An 18,849-nucleotide genomic window follows, 5' to 3' on the forward strand; every position below is an offset into this window, starting at 1 on the left:
GTTTAGTGCTGGGTGTTCATGGGGACACAGAGTGGCACCCAATTTCCGAAGGGAGAGCGCCAGAGCCTGTTTCTTTATGATATTCTAGGGGTGACGGCCAAAGGTCCAATGTGCCTGCATGACTACCCTAATTTGTAGCGCATTCAAGAGTGGGTGTTCTCAGACAAAACTCAATGTTGCAGAATGGCCCTTGTGTCCACTGACAGAGCAAGAATATTACCATCATATGTTCCTTCATTCCATCCTGTGGTTCCTTGGCTCCCCTAGGAACACCAAATGAGAACTTCCCTACAGGGCCCGATGCGGTGGCCTAGCAGCTGAAGTCCTCGCCTTAACTCACTGCAATTCCCTATGGGAGCTGGTTAATCCCGGCAGCTCCATTTTCCATCCGACTCCCTGCTTGTGGCCTGGGAAAGCAGTGAAGGATGGCCCAAAGCCTTGGGACCCTGCTGCTGCATGGGAGACCTAGAGGAAGTTCCTGGCTCCTGGCTTTGGATCGGCACAGCACCGGCCGATGGAGTCACTCGGAGAGTTAATCATTGGACAGAAGATCATCCTCTCTCTCTCCTCATCTCTGTACATTTGACTTTCCAATTAAAATAAATAAATATTTAAGAAAAAACTCCCCTACATTCTGAAACCTTTGCTCTCCCAATGCTTATCAGCTCCCTTTTCAAAGAGGAAGTACAAGTCTCAGCCAGAGTCAGAAACAGTCTGAATGGGAGGTGGACATGAAGCAGGGGTCTAGCGTGGTACTTGAAGCTGTCTCCCACCTAGGTCTCGTCTGCCTGTGCATCATGTTGTCTTTACGGTGCCTCAGAATGCCAAAGGACCCATAGTAGGAAAGTATGATGCCTAGGTGCAGATTAATCTTGCCCCTGCATTAAAGGATGTGATTGGAGGCTATTACCTAACACACAAGCAGTCCCAAGTAGACAACCCTACTTCTAAGAACATGTTGAAAGGGACCAGTGCTTTGGCCCAGTCTAATAAACAGGTAGCCATGCCATTCACCCAGAAAGCAAGGCAATGGCCTTTCCCAAGCGTGCTTCACACATCTCACGGATCTCAACTTTGGATATGGTGGCAGTAGGTATAAGAGACTGTGTGTTGCTGCTTGCCTGTGTCAAGTTGGGCGTGTTCCATGCCAATATGCACAGGTGAATCATTGATCTGTTTTTCTTTTCCTTCAGAATTGACATCGAATACCAGTCTGGATTCGGGCACAGATCCAGGTAAGGAGACAGAGCTGGGCTCCCAGGGGAACAGGAGGGGCCAATCCCGAGCTTGTTGTGTGGAACTTCAACTGTCTTCCTCTGCCCAGTGAGTGGCTGAACGGTGCCCATAACAATCTCTCTGAGAATTCCCTTTCATGTCCCCTACCATTGCAGGCCCTAACCTCGAAAGGCTCCCGTGTGCTGCAAGACGGCCTGAGTTGCGTCCATGCTTTGCACCAAGTCTTCCAGGGCACACGGGAGACGTCCGTGTCCCAGTTGCGAGGCCCTCAGACACAATGTGCAAGGGCCCTTTCCTTTTCTCAGACACAATTCAGCTCAGGTGCCATTCTCCCGTGCTGGATGGGGGTGTGTGCTGGAGGGTGCCTCAAGCTCTGCCAGAAACGTGTTGCCCGTGCACGTGTAAGGCAGGTTTTGTTTTGTGACTCTCCTCTGGAACACTGGCAAAGGCGAGTCCAGTGATTCCAGGCAGCCAGAGACCCGGGATGGCCAGCATGGCAAGCCTGAGCATGCCATGGGCCGACACTCTCGTGTACAGCCTGCATTCTGAGCACTCCAGAGGTCACTGAACTGAATTCTGATTCAATCACATAAAAAAATGGTTTCTCTAACATTCCTCTGTGCTATTGGTAACAGCAGCTTTTTTTTTAAATAAATTTTTTTATTTTGACAATCTTTACATTGTTAATTTGGGCAAAAAGGTTCAAGGGCTACAGGAAAGTGTGTAAGACTACTATTTCTATATTGTTTCCTTCATGTATCTGAGGTAGAGGGCGATATTGAGGGAGAAGCCCCACCCGGTTTCCCACCCACCCCAAGTCCTGCATGTGGGGCATGCTCTGAGATATTCGCTCAAGAGGTTTCAATAGTTCACCAGTTATGAATTGCTGCCAATCTCGCCCCTCCAAACACGATGAGGTTGTTGAAAACTCCACTGATTGACATTGTCCATCATAGCGTCTCTATTTGCCTGGTATTTTGTTGCCAACCTATAGCTGAGGTGGTTGATTAACTTGTTCCATTTTCTGTCCTTTCATGGTTAGGGTTCTGAGTCTGGCATTTCAATTGGGGAGATCACCAAAGAAACTTCGTCTGAGGTGTTCCCAGGCCAGATACTTGTATGCACCAGCAAGCACAGGGCCCAGCACAGTCCATCACCCTGGTCAGCTGGTAGTTGCAATTGCTGGATTGGTTCTGTTTTCAGCCCTGCTTTCCACTGGAACCAATGGGTGTTGCAGTCCAGCCTGGTTCTGCATAGCACATACTCGGTCTTCACCTAAACCAGTGGGAACCCGAAGGGAGCAGCCCTGGAGCCGGGAACAGCAACTTTTGAGGCCCTGTTGCCATACGGAAGCCACGGTGGCGGTGCCATTCTGCCTGGGATGGCTGGGACTGCTTGAGGGTCTCATGCTCAGGGGGCACTGGCTCAGGGCGACCCAATTCCTGCCCGCAGGCACTGGGAAATCTCCTGGCAGCACACTCCAAAGGCACTTGCCAAGACTCTCAGGATTCAACGTATCTCTTGTGAATCTTTGACTGTCTCCAAGAGGTCCATGCCAGGCTCTGGGGTCCACTGCTTGTCATTTGAAATGGCACATCTGAACGGTCGTGGGCGTGGAGTTTGTGTAGCTCCCACAGCAGTCCATGTGTGCATTTGTGTCCACTCCTGTGCACCTCCCTGCCATTTTCTGTGGAGGTCTCAATCACCCTTAGGGCAAACACCATGGAGGGAGCCTGAGCTGGGTAGGGCAAATGTCCCATCTTGCTTATGGTCATGAGACGAGTGTGTTTCCTGAAAACCTCGTAAGTCAGCTTAGGGTGGTGCGTCCTAGCGTGGTGAAACAGCTTGTGCATGTGAGCCTGAGCTAGGGAGTAGGACTGCACCCAGTCTTTGACATAGGGGTGCATCAGCTGGGCTGTGGTGTCCATGGGCCCACCCTGCTCGGGTATCATTCTCTTCAGAGAGACTGGAGGGGATCGGTTAGCATGGCTTTCTGGCATTTTCTCCTTTCTACACTCCACTTCCTTGAAACACCATGCCAGTACCACGTTGCCACAACCTGCACTACCATCCTCCTGTGGTCAGGTGGCTCAGAGCTCACCAGGACAGAACAAATATTCCACCTCGAGAGCTGCCCATGTGTCATTGAATGCAAGATGGGGTCATCCTGTTTAGTGCTGAGTGTTCATGGGGACACAGAGTGGCACCCCTCTTCTGAAGGGAGAGTGCCAGAGCCTGTTTCTTTGTGATATTCTAGGGATGACGGCCAAAGGTCTTGGCAAGTTGCAATGTGTCTGCATGACTTGACTAACTTGTAGTGTATCCAAGAGTGATTGTCCTCGGAGATGCAACTCAATGTTGTAGAATGGCCCTTGTGTCCACTGACAGAACAAGAGGCTTGCCATCATACTGTTTACTTAGCTCCACTGGGGACACCAAATAAGAACTTCCCCACACTCTGGATCCTTTGCTCTCCTAATTCTGAGCATTTTCCGTTTTGGGGGGTGGGGGAGACATACATGCCACAGCCAGTGTCACAAACCAAGGTTGAAGGAGAGGTGGACATGAAGCAGGGGTCTAGCTTGGTACTTGAAGCTATCTTCCCAGTTATGTCTCCTCATCTGGCTGTGCATCATGTTGTTCTTAGTGTGTAAGGAATGGCCAAGAGTTTTTTTAGTATCAGAGAGTGATGCCTGGCTGAGATGTGTTTGGAGACTCTTACCTAACACACAAGCAGTCCCAAGTAGAGAGTCGTAAGCACACGTAAACGGGACCAGTGCTTTGGCCCAGTCTAATAAACAGGTAGCCATGCCATTCACCCAGAAAGCAAGGCAATGGCCTTTCCCAAGCGTGCTTCACACATCTCACGGATCTCAACTTTGGATATGGTGGCAGTAGGTATAAGAGACTGTGTGTTGCTGCTTGCCTGTGTCAAGTTGGGCGTGTTCCATGCCAATATGCACAGGTGAATCATTGATCTGTTTTTCTTTTCCTTCAGAATTGACATCGAATACCAGTCTGGATTCGGGCACAGATCCAGGTAAGGAGACAGAGCTGGGCTCCCAGGGGAACAGGAGGGGCCAATCCCGAGCTTGTTGTGTGGAACTTCAACTGTCTTCCTCTGCCCAGTGAGTGGCTGAACGGTGCCCATAACAATCTCTCTGAGAATTCCCTTTCATGTCCCCTACCATTGCAGGCCCTAACCTCGAAAGGCTCCCGTGTGCTGCAAGACGGCCTGAGTTGCGTCCATGCTTTGCACCAAGTCTTCCAGGGCACACGGGAGACGTCCGTGTCCCAGTTGCGAGGCCCTCAGACACAATGTGCAAGGGCCCTTTCCTTTTCTCAGACACAATTCAGCTCAGGTGCCATTCTCCCGTGCTGGATGGGGGTGTGTGCTGGAGGGTGCCTCAAGCTCTGCCAGAAACGTGTTGTCCGTGCACATGGGGTTTTGTTTGGTGGCATGCTCTCTGGCCTTGGAACACACCCTCAGTGGACTCTGACGTAGGGAGCTCCAGTAAGGCAGGTTTTGTTTTGTGACTCTCCTCTGGAACACTGGCAAAGGCGAGTCCAGTGATTCCAGGCAGCCAGAGACCCGGGATGGCCAGCATGGCAAGCCTGAGCATGCCATGGGCCGACACTCTCGTGTACAGCCTGCATTCTGAGCACTCCAGAGGTCACTGAACTGAATTGCTGATTCAAACACAGCAGACATGATTTCTCTAACATTGTCTCCTAATGGTGGTTAGTTTCCTTTTGCAAGCGGAGATAAACACATGCCACAGCCAGTGCCACGAAGCAAGGTTGGTGGAGAGGTGGACCTGCAACAGGTTCTATCTGGAAGCCACGGTGGCAGTCTCATTCTGCCGTGGATGTTTGGAACTCCTTGAGGCTGTAATGCACAGAGGGCACTGAATTCTAAGAACTCCCGTACTTTCTGAACTTTTGCTCTCCTAATTCTGAGCAGTTTCCTTTTACAAGGTGACTCATGCCACAGCCTGTGTCACAAACCAAGCTTGAAGCAGAGGTTTACGTGAAGCAGGGGTCTAGCTTGAAACTTGAAGCTATCTTCCCATTTAGGTCTCCTCAGCTGGCTGTGCACAATGTTGTGCTTAGGGTTCCTCAGAATGCCCAAGGACCCTTAGTAGGAAAGCGTGATGCCTGGGAGTGTGAGTTGAGACTGTGCCTAGTCATAGATATCCTTCAGAAGAGAATCTTACCTCTGAGAATGCGTTGAATGGGCAAGTGCTTTGGCCTAGTGTGGATATACCTGTAACCAGACCGTTCACCTGGGATGCAAATTCTGACATGTTCTGAGCACACTCCACACATCTCTTCCATCTCAACTTTGGAAATGGTGGCAGTAGGTGTAAGAGACCGTGTATTGCTGCTTGCATGTGTCTAGTTGGGTATGTTCTATGCCAATATGCTCAGATGTATTATTATTTTTTTTTTCCAGAATTGACCTCAAATACCGATGTGGAATTGAGCAGTGATCTAGGTATGAAAATAAGTGCTAAGGCTCCGCAATGAAATGACGACAAGCTCGACTTTTTCACAACGCTATTGCATCCTGTCCTGCGCGCTCCCCCATGTGTCACTGAATTGTTCCAATTGCTGTCTCTCTGGAAATTTGCTTTTGTTTTAACCACCATTTTTTGACCTTACACCAAAAGTTCCTGTGTCCTGCGTTACTGCCCACGTTGCATCCTTGGCATCAGGTCTTCCCTTGGACATTGGAGACGTTATGGATTAACTGGAATGACCTCAGACACAATTGCAAGACCACATATCTTTTTCAGGGCCAAATCAATCTGGTTTCCTTCCTTCTGTAATATATGGTAACATTTAGTTATTTGTTTATCCCACTCGGCCAAAAATCCATTTTAGTGCTTATGTTGTTTTGTTTTTGGCATGTTTTCTGGTTGTGGACGCTGCCTTAGGGTGCTCCAGTAAGGTCAGTTTTGTTCTTCTGACCCTCCTTGAGAACTTCAAAAGTGGCCCCTTTGTCCCCCACCATCCTCAGGCCCAGCAGAGCCTTCATGGCAATCCTGCACATGCCATAATCCAAAATTTCTTGTGTCTTTTTCTTTCTGAGCACTTTGTGGTCAGTTAACTGAATTGCTGATTACACACTTTTGTTCTGTGCACTCCCCAGTTCTAGTGGAAATGTCTGCTTTTCAATAGCTTGCATTTTTCATTTTATCTGCATGACTTCCCTATCTTGTAGTGTGTTTATCAATGACTGTCCAATGGAGACCCTATTGAGGTATCAAAATTAGCCCCAAGGGCTAATGGTCATTTTTTGCTAATGACCAAAGTAACATTTTATATTTATTTTTATTGCAAAGTCAGATATACAGAGAGGAGGAGAGACAGAGAGGAAGCTCTTCCATCCGATGATTCACTCCCATTTGGGCAGTGCTGTGCCAATCCAAAGCCACAAGCTAGGAACCTCCTCCAGATCTCCCTCATGGGTGCAGAATCTCAAGGCTTTGGGCCGTCCTCAACTGCTTTCCCAGTCCACAAGCTGGGAGCTGGATGGGAAGCAGGACCACTGGGATTAGAATCGGTGCCCATCTGGGATCCCGGCAAGTGGCAAGTGCGAGGAGAGGACCTTAGCCACTAGGACTGCACTGGGCCACAATGTAACTATTTAAATTGAATTCAATTTCCTTAGCTTGGCTTGGAACAATGGGTTTATTTTTCCTACTTTCTGGATTATTCCATTTCCCGGTGTCTGTCTACTTTCTGAGTTGGGTAATTCGCGGGAACAGTCAGTTACAGAAACCAAGCTTGAAGAAGTGTTTTCTTTGGTATAGCAGCATGACTCACTTTTTGAAGCTATCTTCCCACCCACATCTCCTCATTTGTCTATTCATAAATTTTCCTCCCCACCTAAATAAATGCTTTTCATTCTAGGTTGTTTTCTTGGGTCCTCTTAGAACGCAGGGGAAAACTTTCCCACTTTCTGAAACCATTAATTTTGTAATGCTTATCTACTTCCTTTCCAATGGGAAATATACACAAACCACTGCCAGTGACAGGAACCAACCTCAAAGATCACATTGACTCGAAGCAGTGATGTGGCTCAGCACTAGAAGCTGCCTTTCTACCCATCTCTTCTTGTTTGCCTCTGTACAAAATTAAACTGATTGAGTCTCAGAAAGGCCAAGGGTCCTGTGGTAAGAGATGATAATGACTAGGTGGAGATAAACCTTGTTTTTGCTTTCAGATGTGACTGGAAGACTATTACATGTCCATATATTGAGTTCAATTTGCTTTGATTTTCTTCCACAGTAATTGTGACAACATCCTTCATATGGGACCCATTTACATGTGTGGAGAAAGAGCTATAATATGCACTGAGAAAGCGTGACAACATAAGCTTACTCAAAGCCGATATGGCTTCTGCACTTTGTACTGTTGGTTTCAGCAGGATGGACAGGTTGTGACGACTTAGAATATCTTTCATTGTCTGTGCCATTTTATGACCCCGACACTCAGCGCGACTTCATGCCAAATGTCACCAGAGTTGTCCTTCAATGCTTTAGATGCTCTGTTTCTGCACAGGAGGGATGGAGTTCTCTGGCTGAGACAGGTCCCTGTGGCATGAATGTCAAGGCCACAGTTTGGTATGGGCAATATTTTGTGGGGTGACACTGCCACTCAAAAGGCTAATTTGCATTTGGTGACTCAACATAGAAAATGCTTGTTTCAAAGTGGCTAAGTCTAGCTTCATTTTCATGAAAGTGGAGGGAGGCATTTCTTTCCCCAAGCAGTAGTAAGTAGAGAATCCTATTTCTCAGAATGAGTTGAACGTGTAAATCAGCATGGCCCAGTCTGGATGAGAAGTATGGATGGCATTGTGCTAGTGTGCAATTCATTGAAGTTTTCTGAGCATGATTCAGACGCCTCATGAATCTCAACTTAGGAGATGCTGATGGTAAGGTCTTTGAGACTGTATGTTTATGTTTCCAAATGTAAGGGAGGGGCTGTTGTATGTAGATGCACTTAGGTGATTTTTTTTTCTTTAGTATCAACCCCCAACACCGAGCTGAAATCGAGCATCCATGTAGCTATGGAAAAAGAGCTAGGGCTCCCCAGGGAGAGTGATGCCAAGCCCGAGCTTGTTTGGGGTGCATATATCATCCTGTCCTGGTCTCTGCCCAGTGAGTGACTGAAGGATGCCCAAAGCAGTCTCTCTGGGAATTCTCATTCATATTAAATACCATTTTGTGACCTTAACTTGAAAAGATTCTTTTTTTTTCAGAAGGACAGGCTGAGTTCCATCACAAGTTTCTGGAAGTGTACCAACTCTTCCAGGGCCATGGGCCATACCTATGTGCTTCCAGGGCATGGGCCATACCTTGCAATGCCCTCAGAAAGGTGGTGCAGTTTAATCCAGGTGCCATCTCCCCAGGCTACACATTGCTGTGAGTACTTAAAAGTGCCTCAGCACACTGCCAGAAATCCATTTTTCAGCTCTAATGGGCTTCTGTTTTCTGGCTGGTACGTTGACATGCAGTGGGTTCTGTTGTCAGGAAGTCCAGGCAGGCAATTTCTGCTTTCTGATCCTCCTCCATGCACCTGGAAAGGTGGGTCAAATGAACCCAATCAGATGAAACCCGGAAAACCCTTGATGGCAAGACTCAGCTTCCCAGGGGCTGTGATTCTTTTATTCTTCACCTTCTGAACTTAAGGGGGTCACTTAGCCAGATTCCTGATTCAAACACCTTGGTTCCTTTTCCAGTGCTCAGTGCTAGCAGGAAGGGCTGCTTTTGCGTCCATGTTGGCAGTATTGATGCATTCCAGCATTCCTCTTCTATCTGGGAAGGATGGAATTCCTTGATGGTCCCGCTCCCACATGGCACTGGCATTGAGGCAACCACTTTCCTCAGGTCCTCAGGCACTAGGGTTGTCTCTTAGAGACACACTGCAAAGACACTTTCCAAGACTTCAGGAATTCAATGTACCTCTTGTTATACATTGGTAGCCTCCAAAAGGCATTGAGTAAGGATCTGAAAGCCCCCTGCTTCTCCTCGAAATGGCACATCTGAGCAGATTTTGGGACAGAGTTTGTGTAAATCCTATGTGACTCCAGCTTTGTATCATATATCCTCATGTGTACTGGACTTTGATTTTCTTCCTGAGGTCTTGACAAGCACCAGAGGAACCTGCATGGTGGGTGTCAGAGACTGGCAGGGAAACCTCTCATGTTCACTGTGTTCATAGATGCATCTGTTTCCTGAGAACACCATCAGTCTGCCGAGAGCTGTGTGCCTTAGCATGGTGAAATGCTTGTGATCATGACCCCGTGCCAGGGAGTGAGAGTGCAGGGATCTTCCACCCAGGGGTGCATAGGCTGGGCTGCAGCTGTGAAAGTCTCCATGCAAGTGTCAGCTTCTTTTACTTCCTTTACTCCAATTACTTGAAACACCCACCTGTACTGAATTTTCAGAACCTGTGCAACCTTCCTCACCTGGCCACATTCCTCAAAGCTGTCCACTTGAGATGAATTTTCTGAGAGTTGCCTGCAGGTTCTGGAAAGCAACAGTGGTTATCCTTTCTTACTTGACTTTCACCGCTATCCAAAATCACATATTTGGGCTTATTGTTTTCTTTATTTCCTCTAGACCTAGTTCCTTCCTTCTACTTTTTAAAAAATATGGAATGGGCAGTTTTGAGGCACCAACTATAACCAACTATCACATTCCCCTTCCAAGAATGACTTGTAGATGAAATTTGATGAGGTCCGCATAGTATACTCTCTCAGTATGCTCTTGAAAGACTTAGCTTTAGTGAGACTCAGAAAGGCTTGAAAAAAAGAAAGAAAAAAGGAAGGGAGGAAGGAAGGAGGAAAGAAAGAAGGGGGAGAGAAAAAGGAAAGAAAAGAAAAGAAAAGAAAGGAAAAGAAAAGAAAGGAAAAGAAAAAAGAAAGTCCACGGTGCAGAGGATCTTGATGGAATTGTTCCTAAGCAGTGTGATTCCAACGCACATTAGTCTAATCCTCATGTGAAATGGCTCCAGGTACATTAGAACAATCTTGATGTGGGATGATTCCAACATACATTAGTACAGTCCTTAGTGAGGCACTTCCAATGTACATTAGTATCGACCTTATATGAGATGGTTCCAGTGTACATTATGTGAGACAGGAATATTTCTCCATAAACCTCAAAGGAGATGTGCTTATAACCCAATATTCCCACAGCTAGGAATTCATTGAAATAAAAGGAAATAATCATGTAAAGGTTTTGGGCCCTGCGCTGTGGCCTAGTGGCTAAAATCCTCGCCTTGAACACATCAGGATCCCCTATAGGCACCGGTTTTAATTCCGGCAGCTCCACTTCTCATCCAGCTCCCTGCTTGTGACCTGGGAAGGTAGTCGAGGCTGGCCCAAAGCCTTGGGACCCTGTGCCCGTGTGGGAGACCTGGAAGAAGCTCCTGGCTCGTGGCTTCAGATTGTCACAGCACTGGCCATTGTGGTCACTTGGGGAGTGAATCATTGGATGGAAGAGCTTCCTCTCTGTCTCTCCTCCTCTCTGCATATTTGACTTTGCAATAAAAATAAATCTTCAAAAAAAAAAAAGATTTGCTGTATCCTCATGTTAATATTAGTCCAATTCACAATAGCTAAGATCTGTTTTCAACTTAGATTGTTCCTGCACTAATTACTACATAACAATGGTGTATACATAAAAATGTATATATACATTATGGTATGCTATTCAGCCATGCAAAAAATAATTTATACAATGGAGAAAGCAGTATACCTGGAGAAATTAGGCACTCTTCCTAAGCCAAATATATTTTCTAGGAGAGAATACAGTTAGCATTGAGTATCAAATATATGTACTTATAGGATAAATAAATATATACAGACATTTGTATAAATATTAGTGCATAAATATCTTTCTATATATAATATCAAATATATATATGAAGCATATTTGCAAACAAAGAACAGAAAGGAGGAACAAAGGGAATCTGAGGCAGAGGTCCTGGGAGGGGGATGGTATCATGGACATGGACTTATGAATGTACCTGGGGAATCAAGGTTGAACAGCAGGTTTTATGTCTGATATTGTAATGAGTATGTCTCCTAAATATATTCTTAGGCAGCTTTGGGCTTGTCTGCAGTGGAACCAACATAACCTGCGTTGCAGTCTGAGCCAGTGTCAGAGACACTGACTGACCAAAACCTCTACTAGGGGAGGATGTCATGCTCGGTTTCAAAGTAGATCACCCCAACTTGACCTCTGTCTTAGGAGTAGCTGAAGAGCTGGCATGACGCCTAAGTATTTTCTCCTGCCTTTCCTATATATAATTGAACATTTGATCAAGAACACACTTGCCAAAATGCTAACAACCTTCCCAGTTTGTATTGAAATCGTAAACCAGTTCCTGCTGAGGAGGAACAAGTTGTTGATGTGCAATTGGCATTGTGGTCCCTGAGCTCAGGCAATGGTGCTGCAAGTGCATGTTCCATGATAACAGATTCTGTACCTTTACTCTTCCTTGTGACTATGGTTTTTGTAAAGGGAAATTGCACTGTTTTCAGACAAAGATAACATCAGGAACAGTAGGGAAGCATGTGAGAATTTAAAATAGGTCTTTTTTGTCTTAAGGAAATGAAATCTGTGAATCATTTTCCAATGATATCTGTTGCTATGGACTGATTGTGATGAATCCAAAATCATGTAAATCCACTATAAACATGTATCTTATTTAAATTCAGGATATACCTTCTTTGCCAGCCATCTGCTGCTAAGAACGGAGTGTTGCTTGAACAAGATATGTTTGGTTTTTGTTCACCAGAAAACTTGATACTTCAGTGGTGGTGTGACACAGTACAGAGAATCATGGCTGAAAAGAAATGATGTCAGACCTGAGTGAAAAGGCAGCAGAGTCTGTTGCTGGGACATGTGCACTCCAAGCCTTTGCTGTGTCTCTTTTCATTTCCCAGAATTTCCTTTTCTGTCCTTTATCAATGTTTTAACAAAACCGAAGTGGCTGTTTTTTTCACACATGTTTTCATTGCATTTCCTCACTCCACTTGATTCATTTGGTCTCTACCCTAGGCGGATAGAGTTCCTTGAAGAAAATTGTCTCAGAGGCACATAGATTGAGGCAACCACTTTCCTCAGGTGGTAGAGTGACAGTTCACAGTGGCACAGAACATGTGCAGCCTCCCCAGTTGGATGAATTCCTTGGAATTGTGCAGGTAGACCATTCTTCTGGGTTGAGAGTTGTTTTGTGTCCTGAAAACCAAGACAGTAGTCACCTGCTCTTTCCCTGATGCATCACAGCATAGAGTGGCATTCATCTACTGCCCAGAAACTTTCCTCTTACTTTTCTGGGTCTGTAAGGGGCAGTTCTTAAAACACAATGCAAAATCAGTAATGAATCCCATCTTCAAAATCTATTTGAACACAACGAGTGTTGTGGCTCCAAACTGGTTGACCCCTCCTTGTCAATCGCTCATAGAATGCCTTGAAACGATTTTTCATCATGGAGCCTCGCAAATGTCATGAGTCTCATTGAAGGAGACTGTGATGTCTGGGTGTATGAATATGTGTGATGCTGTTCTCAAATGTGGATATAGTGTCTGTTGCCTGAAGACATACTCAGTTTATTTGTTTTACTTTTCCTTCAACAGAGATCCTGAACGCCACGATGGATTCAACCTCAGACTCAGGTATGGAAAAAAGCTTGGATTCCCAGTGAAAACTGATGCCAAGGTTGAGCTCGGGTTTCATGTCTACTGTAACTCTGTCGCATGCCTCTTCTGGTTCTTTTTTTCATAGCTTGGCTACGGTTTTTAAAATTTATGTCTTTGACATCCTCAATGTATGCCATAGGCATAGAGCGATAGATTTTCTGGATAGAGAAGTGCTGTTCTGGCACATGCACTGAGACCCCCGAATTCTCTAGTGATTTACTCTGTTTCAAATGGACAGCTGCCCATTGAATGGCCACTCTACATGTTACCAGAACTTTTCAGGATTCCCAGCTATACCATTGATTCAGATCAGAGGGGTATTTCAGTGCTGGAGCTATGCATGTTGCTCCAATATAAAGAATAGTTTAGCAGTGAAATTAGAATGACAAGTGTTTAGTCAGAAACTCTAGTCCCTTTACCCTTTGTGTTCTAAGTGCATTCTACATCACCGACTTTTTGTTTTGGTCTCATAAAGTCTGTGACTCAATGGGATAATGCATGGATGTCAATGAACTTATTTTGGTTGATATTGAATCTATTTTCTGCAAATTATGGAGAGAGTTTAACTTTTTTATTGAAAGTACAAAGGACAGCAGAACACAAATCTGATATAACATTGACTAGTCTAAGTACTCTTGTGAGCATGCATTAATGGATGCAAATCTGGGTGCTGATTTGGCTAATCCTGCCTCCTATGTTGCTAGGGAATGATGTGTCAAATGAACTTGGTAAGCCAGAGGTCTACGATGCCAAGCCTGAGTTGGCTATGGACCCAAATTATCTTCTAATCTGTGCCCTCTATTTCATGTGCTCACTTAGCCAAATCCCTTGTTCAAGCACCGTATGTTCTCCACCAATCCACAGAACTAACAATAAGATCTACTTCTCCTGCGATGTCGGCATTGGTGCTTTTCAACATTCTTTCTGCCTGAGAAGGATTGGATTCCTTAGTGGCCAGTTCCCACAGGGCGCATACACTGAGGGAGCCACTTTCCTTCCTGTGATGCTGGGGTTGTCTCTCAGTAGCACACTCAAGAGGCACTTCCCGAGACACCAAGAAGCTTGTTTTCTCTCTTTTTCTACTTTGGCTCTGAAAGCCACTGCTTGTGAATCAAAAATACACATCTGAGAGGAATTGGGGAAGGAGTTTGCATAACTTTCTTTTTTACATTGTATTATGCAACACAGTTCCATAGGTACTGGGATTCCTCCCACCCTTCCCATAACCCTCCCCTCATGGTGGGTTCTTCCACCTTGTTGTGTAACCACAGTTCAAGTTCAGTTGAGATTCCTTCATTGTAAGCATACACCAAGCATAGAGTCCAACATCTTATCATCCAGATAGGTTCAGTGGTTTCTAGGGAGACCTTCTCTGGTCTGAAGGCAGAGCCAACAGAGTAAAATCCCGATCGATCAAAAACCCCAACATAACATCAGCAACAGTATACAACGCTATGGTACTAATTGACATAGTATCGAGTAAACAATATATTGTAAATAATGCAAGTTCTTAACCACATCCTATGACTACTCCATTGACATTTCCACAATTGAGGTGCATAACCGTTATAGGAAGGGTGTGCAGAGAAATCTTCAGTACCTTGGTGAGGAGTACTTGCTCTGTGTCCTACCTAGTAAAGTATGTGTGAGTCCATGCTGACCAAGCTTTCCTTGTTGTTCTCCGTTTATCTATTCTGATTTGTGTGTGTGTGTTTGGAGGGGGGGCTCTGGAGCAACCCTGACAGTTGTTGCAGAGAGGGTGGAGACCCAAAGTTGGAACTAAGTAAGGACAAGAGAAAGCTTCTCTCCTTAGTCCCGAAGGAAGTTTACTGTTCTTTTGATTCCGAGGACTGCTCTGGGTTCCTGGCTGTTGTTCTGACGTCCTTGGATCCTACAAGGAAGATTTTGGGCTTCTTTCATCCCATGTAGTAGATCCAGGGCGGGGGGGAGGGGCAGTGCATAACTTTCAAATGATTCCATCATTGCATTTTATCTCATGATCTGTGCTTAAGTTTGGTTGTGTTTCTGAGGCTTCAAGAAGCCTCACCAAGAAATCCACTGTGAGTGATTGATGCTGGGACGGCAAATCTCCTATGTGTGCTCTGATCCAGAGCGGAGTCAGTTTTCTGAACACATCCACTGACATCATGAGCTTTTCTGCGTTGTCACCATTACTGGGGAATGCTGCTCAGTGTCTGTTACTGGGACTGGACCACATCCTCCAAGCGTGAATAGGCAAGACCACAGCTTGGAAAGGGGTGCACCCATATCAGAAATCCTCTGTCTTCTGAGGGACTTAATGTAGTATTATGCATGGTTTCTTGGCTATTTGTTCTTTCTGCCTTATAGTTAGATGAAATACCCACTGTGAACTAAGTTGCCAGAATCTGAGTAACCTTCTTCACCTGACAAAGTCCTCAGAACTGCCTGCATCAAGCAGAAGACTGATTTTGCACTTTTCTGCTTACTATAACCTTTCCCTTTTCTATGTATTTACCTTTGTTCTTTAATGATGAAACTACACTGGTAAAAATGTGATTTTACTCATAAAGTTAGAAATACAATAGTGTATTTAAAGTAATACTTGTATTGCTCTGAAATGACCAAAATTATGAACTATGTTATCGTGGATAAGTTTCCATAAAGTGTGTCGTATGCTGGCAATCTCATAAACACCCACATTGTGAGGATGCCTGTGGTGTAAAGCATTGTGTTCTAGTTTCCAGTTAGTTAAACGATAATTGAAAACATCGTAAGAATTTATTTATCTCCAATATTCAACAGATGATGTCCTACCAATATGGAGTCTGATGCCTTGTCAGGTATGTTGACTGAACAAATTATTTCAATGGCAATTGATGACTTCTGTCCCTTGACCTCTTAGTCAATACAGGGTAGTGTCAGCCTAGTTTCTTAGCGTTTTCTTTCATTTTCCTTGGGCTTGCTTTCGTGTAACACAACGGGCAACCCTGTCAAAACCACATGTTTGAGTTTTCTAGCTTCACTTGAGTCCTACAGCTTATGCACAAGGAGGACGGGGTTCCTTGGGAGAGAATTAGCCAAGAGGCCCTGCAACTGAGACTACACGTTGGCTTCATGTTTTTCGATCCCTTACTTGTTGTGGGACACGAAATAGGCATTTTCAGCTGCTTTTTCACTTGATTTCTATCCCTTGTCTTTTGATTTATCAAAGTGTGGCTGTGCTGCCAAGTACAAAAATGTAATCATTGACAAAAATGTAAAATCGAAAAATAAATTTAGCATACAGGCTTGTTTTCTCCAAAAAGTATTCAGTCTAGGCATCAAATTCTCATCAAGCATTAACCATGTAGACTTTATTGTGTCTCAGAAACCACATGAGATCCACATCATGGGCCTATCAGGTTTTGATATTTTTTCACTGCCACTCAAGGTTGAAATGAGTATATTATCTTGAGCTATACTGAGAAAACGCCTGGCTTTGCTTTAGCAGAAGAAATTATGCCAACACTGACATCTAGACCAGTGTCACACAGAATGGCTGACCGAAATTCTTGAGTGGCAGATGATGACTGACCTAGAGTATGGGCCCATTCATGTCTCCTGTGCTCTATCTACTGAGTTTTAGAAGAACACGGTTGGCATTATTCTTTAGGATTTTATTTCCCAATCACTTCTTTTGACCTCACAATAAGGACTACTTTTTCTCAAATGCTTGCATAAATTTTCTTACATTGCTTGAACTCTCCTGGTTTTGTCCATGAGGAATGGATGGGATTCCTCAGGAGAGCATGCCACAGTGGAACCTGCACTGAGACAACCATTTGCTTCAAGTTATTCAGTCATCGTCTTGCAGTTGCATACTGAATGGACACCTTCCGAGTTACCAGATCCATTCAACTAATCCATCTTTATCCATTTGTGATATTATAGTGTAATCCTTTCTTTCTACACAAATAGCATTCATAGATAAAAATAAAACATTTTAATGGTGAATCCAGAATACAAATGTGTTTTAGTAAAACATTTAAGTCTACCCATCATACCACGAACTATGTTAATTATTCCGCATGAAATATCAAAAGTCTCATGAAAATCTTCAGTATAAGTGTATGGTGCTGTATTTATTTTGCCACTGTCCTGTACGTAAGTGCATCTAGTTCTGTAAAATTTTAAAATACAGCTTCATTTTCCTGCAACAGAATGAATAAATCTCAATTAGAATCCCACCCATTGTTCAAGAATGGTGAGTGTACAAGGATCATGCAGAGAGAGGAAGTCAGGCCTGAGCTTCAGCTCAGCATTATTCATGAGTCCCCTAAACTAAGACAACCATTTTGGCTTCATGATGAATGAGAAGCATTTTCCCTCAGAAACTACTAAAGCCACGAGCCTTTTTGCATTATGTACAGTTTACTAAGCTGATCTTAAGGCCGGCTTAGAAGACGAGTAATCTGCAATAGGAGCCTGTGCTCCTTGGATATTGAATGATTTAGTTTGTTCCCATCAGATGTGCAGCTGGGTCTGATATGTAAAAAGTATCCTGACAATTTTTTTTCTTCAACAGATCATGTAATATGGCTACCAACATTGACCCAGAGCCAGGTATATTGAATGACCCAAATCTCCTAATATGAAACAACACCTCGCCTGACCCTATAGGAGCCCACATTAGTCACCTGTCCTCTGCCCTCTTAGTTACTGAAAAGCTGATTTACCGTAATTCCAGGAGATTAAAATGGTTTTCTGTATGTTATACTCAAAGGATTATTTTCCAGCACGTTTCACTTTTCTAACTTTACTTGAAACCGTAAGTTTCTATCCATTAATGAGTTCCTTCTAGAGAATCAGACATGTGGCATCTGGACTAGCTCTACTGTTAACTCTTCATGTTTCCCTGATATTGGTTTTCAGTAGAACACTGAAATTGCCGTTTGCAAGCTACTAGGTTATTTTTTATGTCCTCATTCTTTGGCCTTTACAAGGAGTAGTTCTTGTGCTCAGGATACACTGTGACATTGAATAGAAAATTTAAAAATGTATGAACAAGTATGCAATAGGAAGTTGTTTTGTTCCAAAAGGTATCATATCTATGCATTATTTTTCATCAATTGTAATTTTTTCATCAGCCAGTCTCCAAGGTGAATTGAATACCTTCTTAAAATTCTCATCATGTGTATCATGAGTATATTTTACTGTGGCCGAATTATTTTTTTACTTCCCTCAGATGTTGATATGAGACTGTTGCCTGAAAATATATCAAGAAAATAGCTTGTTTTTCTTCAGCAGAGGGAATCAAGCAACACATGCAAAGCAGAGACACTGAAGTGTGATGAATGACCGGATTACACAGTGAGATGGGGTCAGCCTGAGTGTAGCATAGGCCTGCCCATGTCTACTGTCCGCTTCCTTCAGAGGTGCTGAGGACTGAAGTGCACAGTTGGCATGATTCCTTATTATTATTTTAAATTTCCTATATACATACTAAGGACTACTTTTTTCTAGAATGATTTAAGACATTTAAAAAAAAACACTTTGCTTTAGCATCTTCTGTTTCTGTCCACTAAGAATGATGGAATTCTTTGATACAAGGCATCTAAACTAAAACAACCATTTTGTTTCAAGTTATTTTATCATTGTCTCACATTTGTACATTGAATGGAATCATACCAAGCTACCAGATCCTTCAGTGGATCCCTGTTTTTTGCAACGTAACATGGTAATCACAGTGTTTTCTGTAAATATAGTATTAAAAGATAAAAACAATCAATGTAATGAGGATTTTGAATATGAATTCATTAGGACCAGAAAGGATTAAGTAACTTTTTTTCACAACTTGTTTTTTTTCTGAAATTTTCTGTATGAATTCTCAGAACTCCCATGAATATCCTCAGGATGAGTGTTGATGTTGG

General features: G+C 44.1%; 1 protein-coding gene across 1 annotated transcript in view; it reads left to right on the forward strand.

The window, feature by feature from the left end:
* Nucleotides 1-18,849, forward strand: part of LOC121162766 (rho GTPase-activating protein 20-like) — a 49,679-nt gene that overhangs the window by 29,944 nt on the left and 886 nt on the right. The window contains exons 13-18 of the mRNA XM_040989971.1: nt 1,194-1,235; nt 4,235-4,276; nt 5,693-5,734; nt 12,896-12,934; nt 15,743-15,780; nt 17,505-17,542. Of these exons, the coding sequence (XP_040845905.1) occupies nt 1,194-1,235; nt 4,235-4,276; nt 5,693-5,734; nt 12,896-12,934; nt 15,743-15,780; nt 17,505-17,513 (212 nt within the window). The 3' untranslated portion in view covers nt 17,514-17,542. The remainder of the gene's footprint in view (nt 1-1,193; nt 1,236-4,234; nt 4,277-5,692; nt 5,735-12,895; nt 12,935-15,742; nt 15,781-17,504; nt 17,543-18,849) is intronic.

The sequence above is a fragment of the Ochotona curzoniae genome, unplaced genomic scaffold (genome assembly GCF_017591425.1).
Source record: "Ochotona curzoniae isolate NIBS_2020 unplaced genomic scaffold, NIBS_Ocur_1.0 contig_54, whole genome shotgun sequence".
NCBI classification, from domain to species: domain Eukaryota; kingdom Metazoa; phylum Chordata; class Mammalia; order Lagomorpha; family Ochotonidae; genus Ochotona; species Ochotona curzoniae.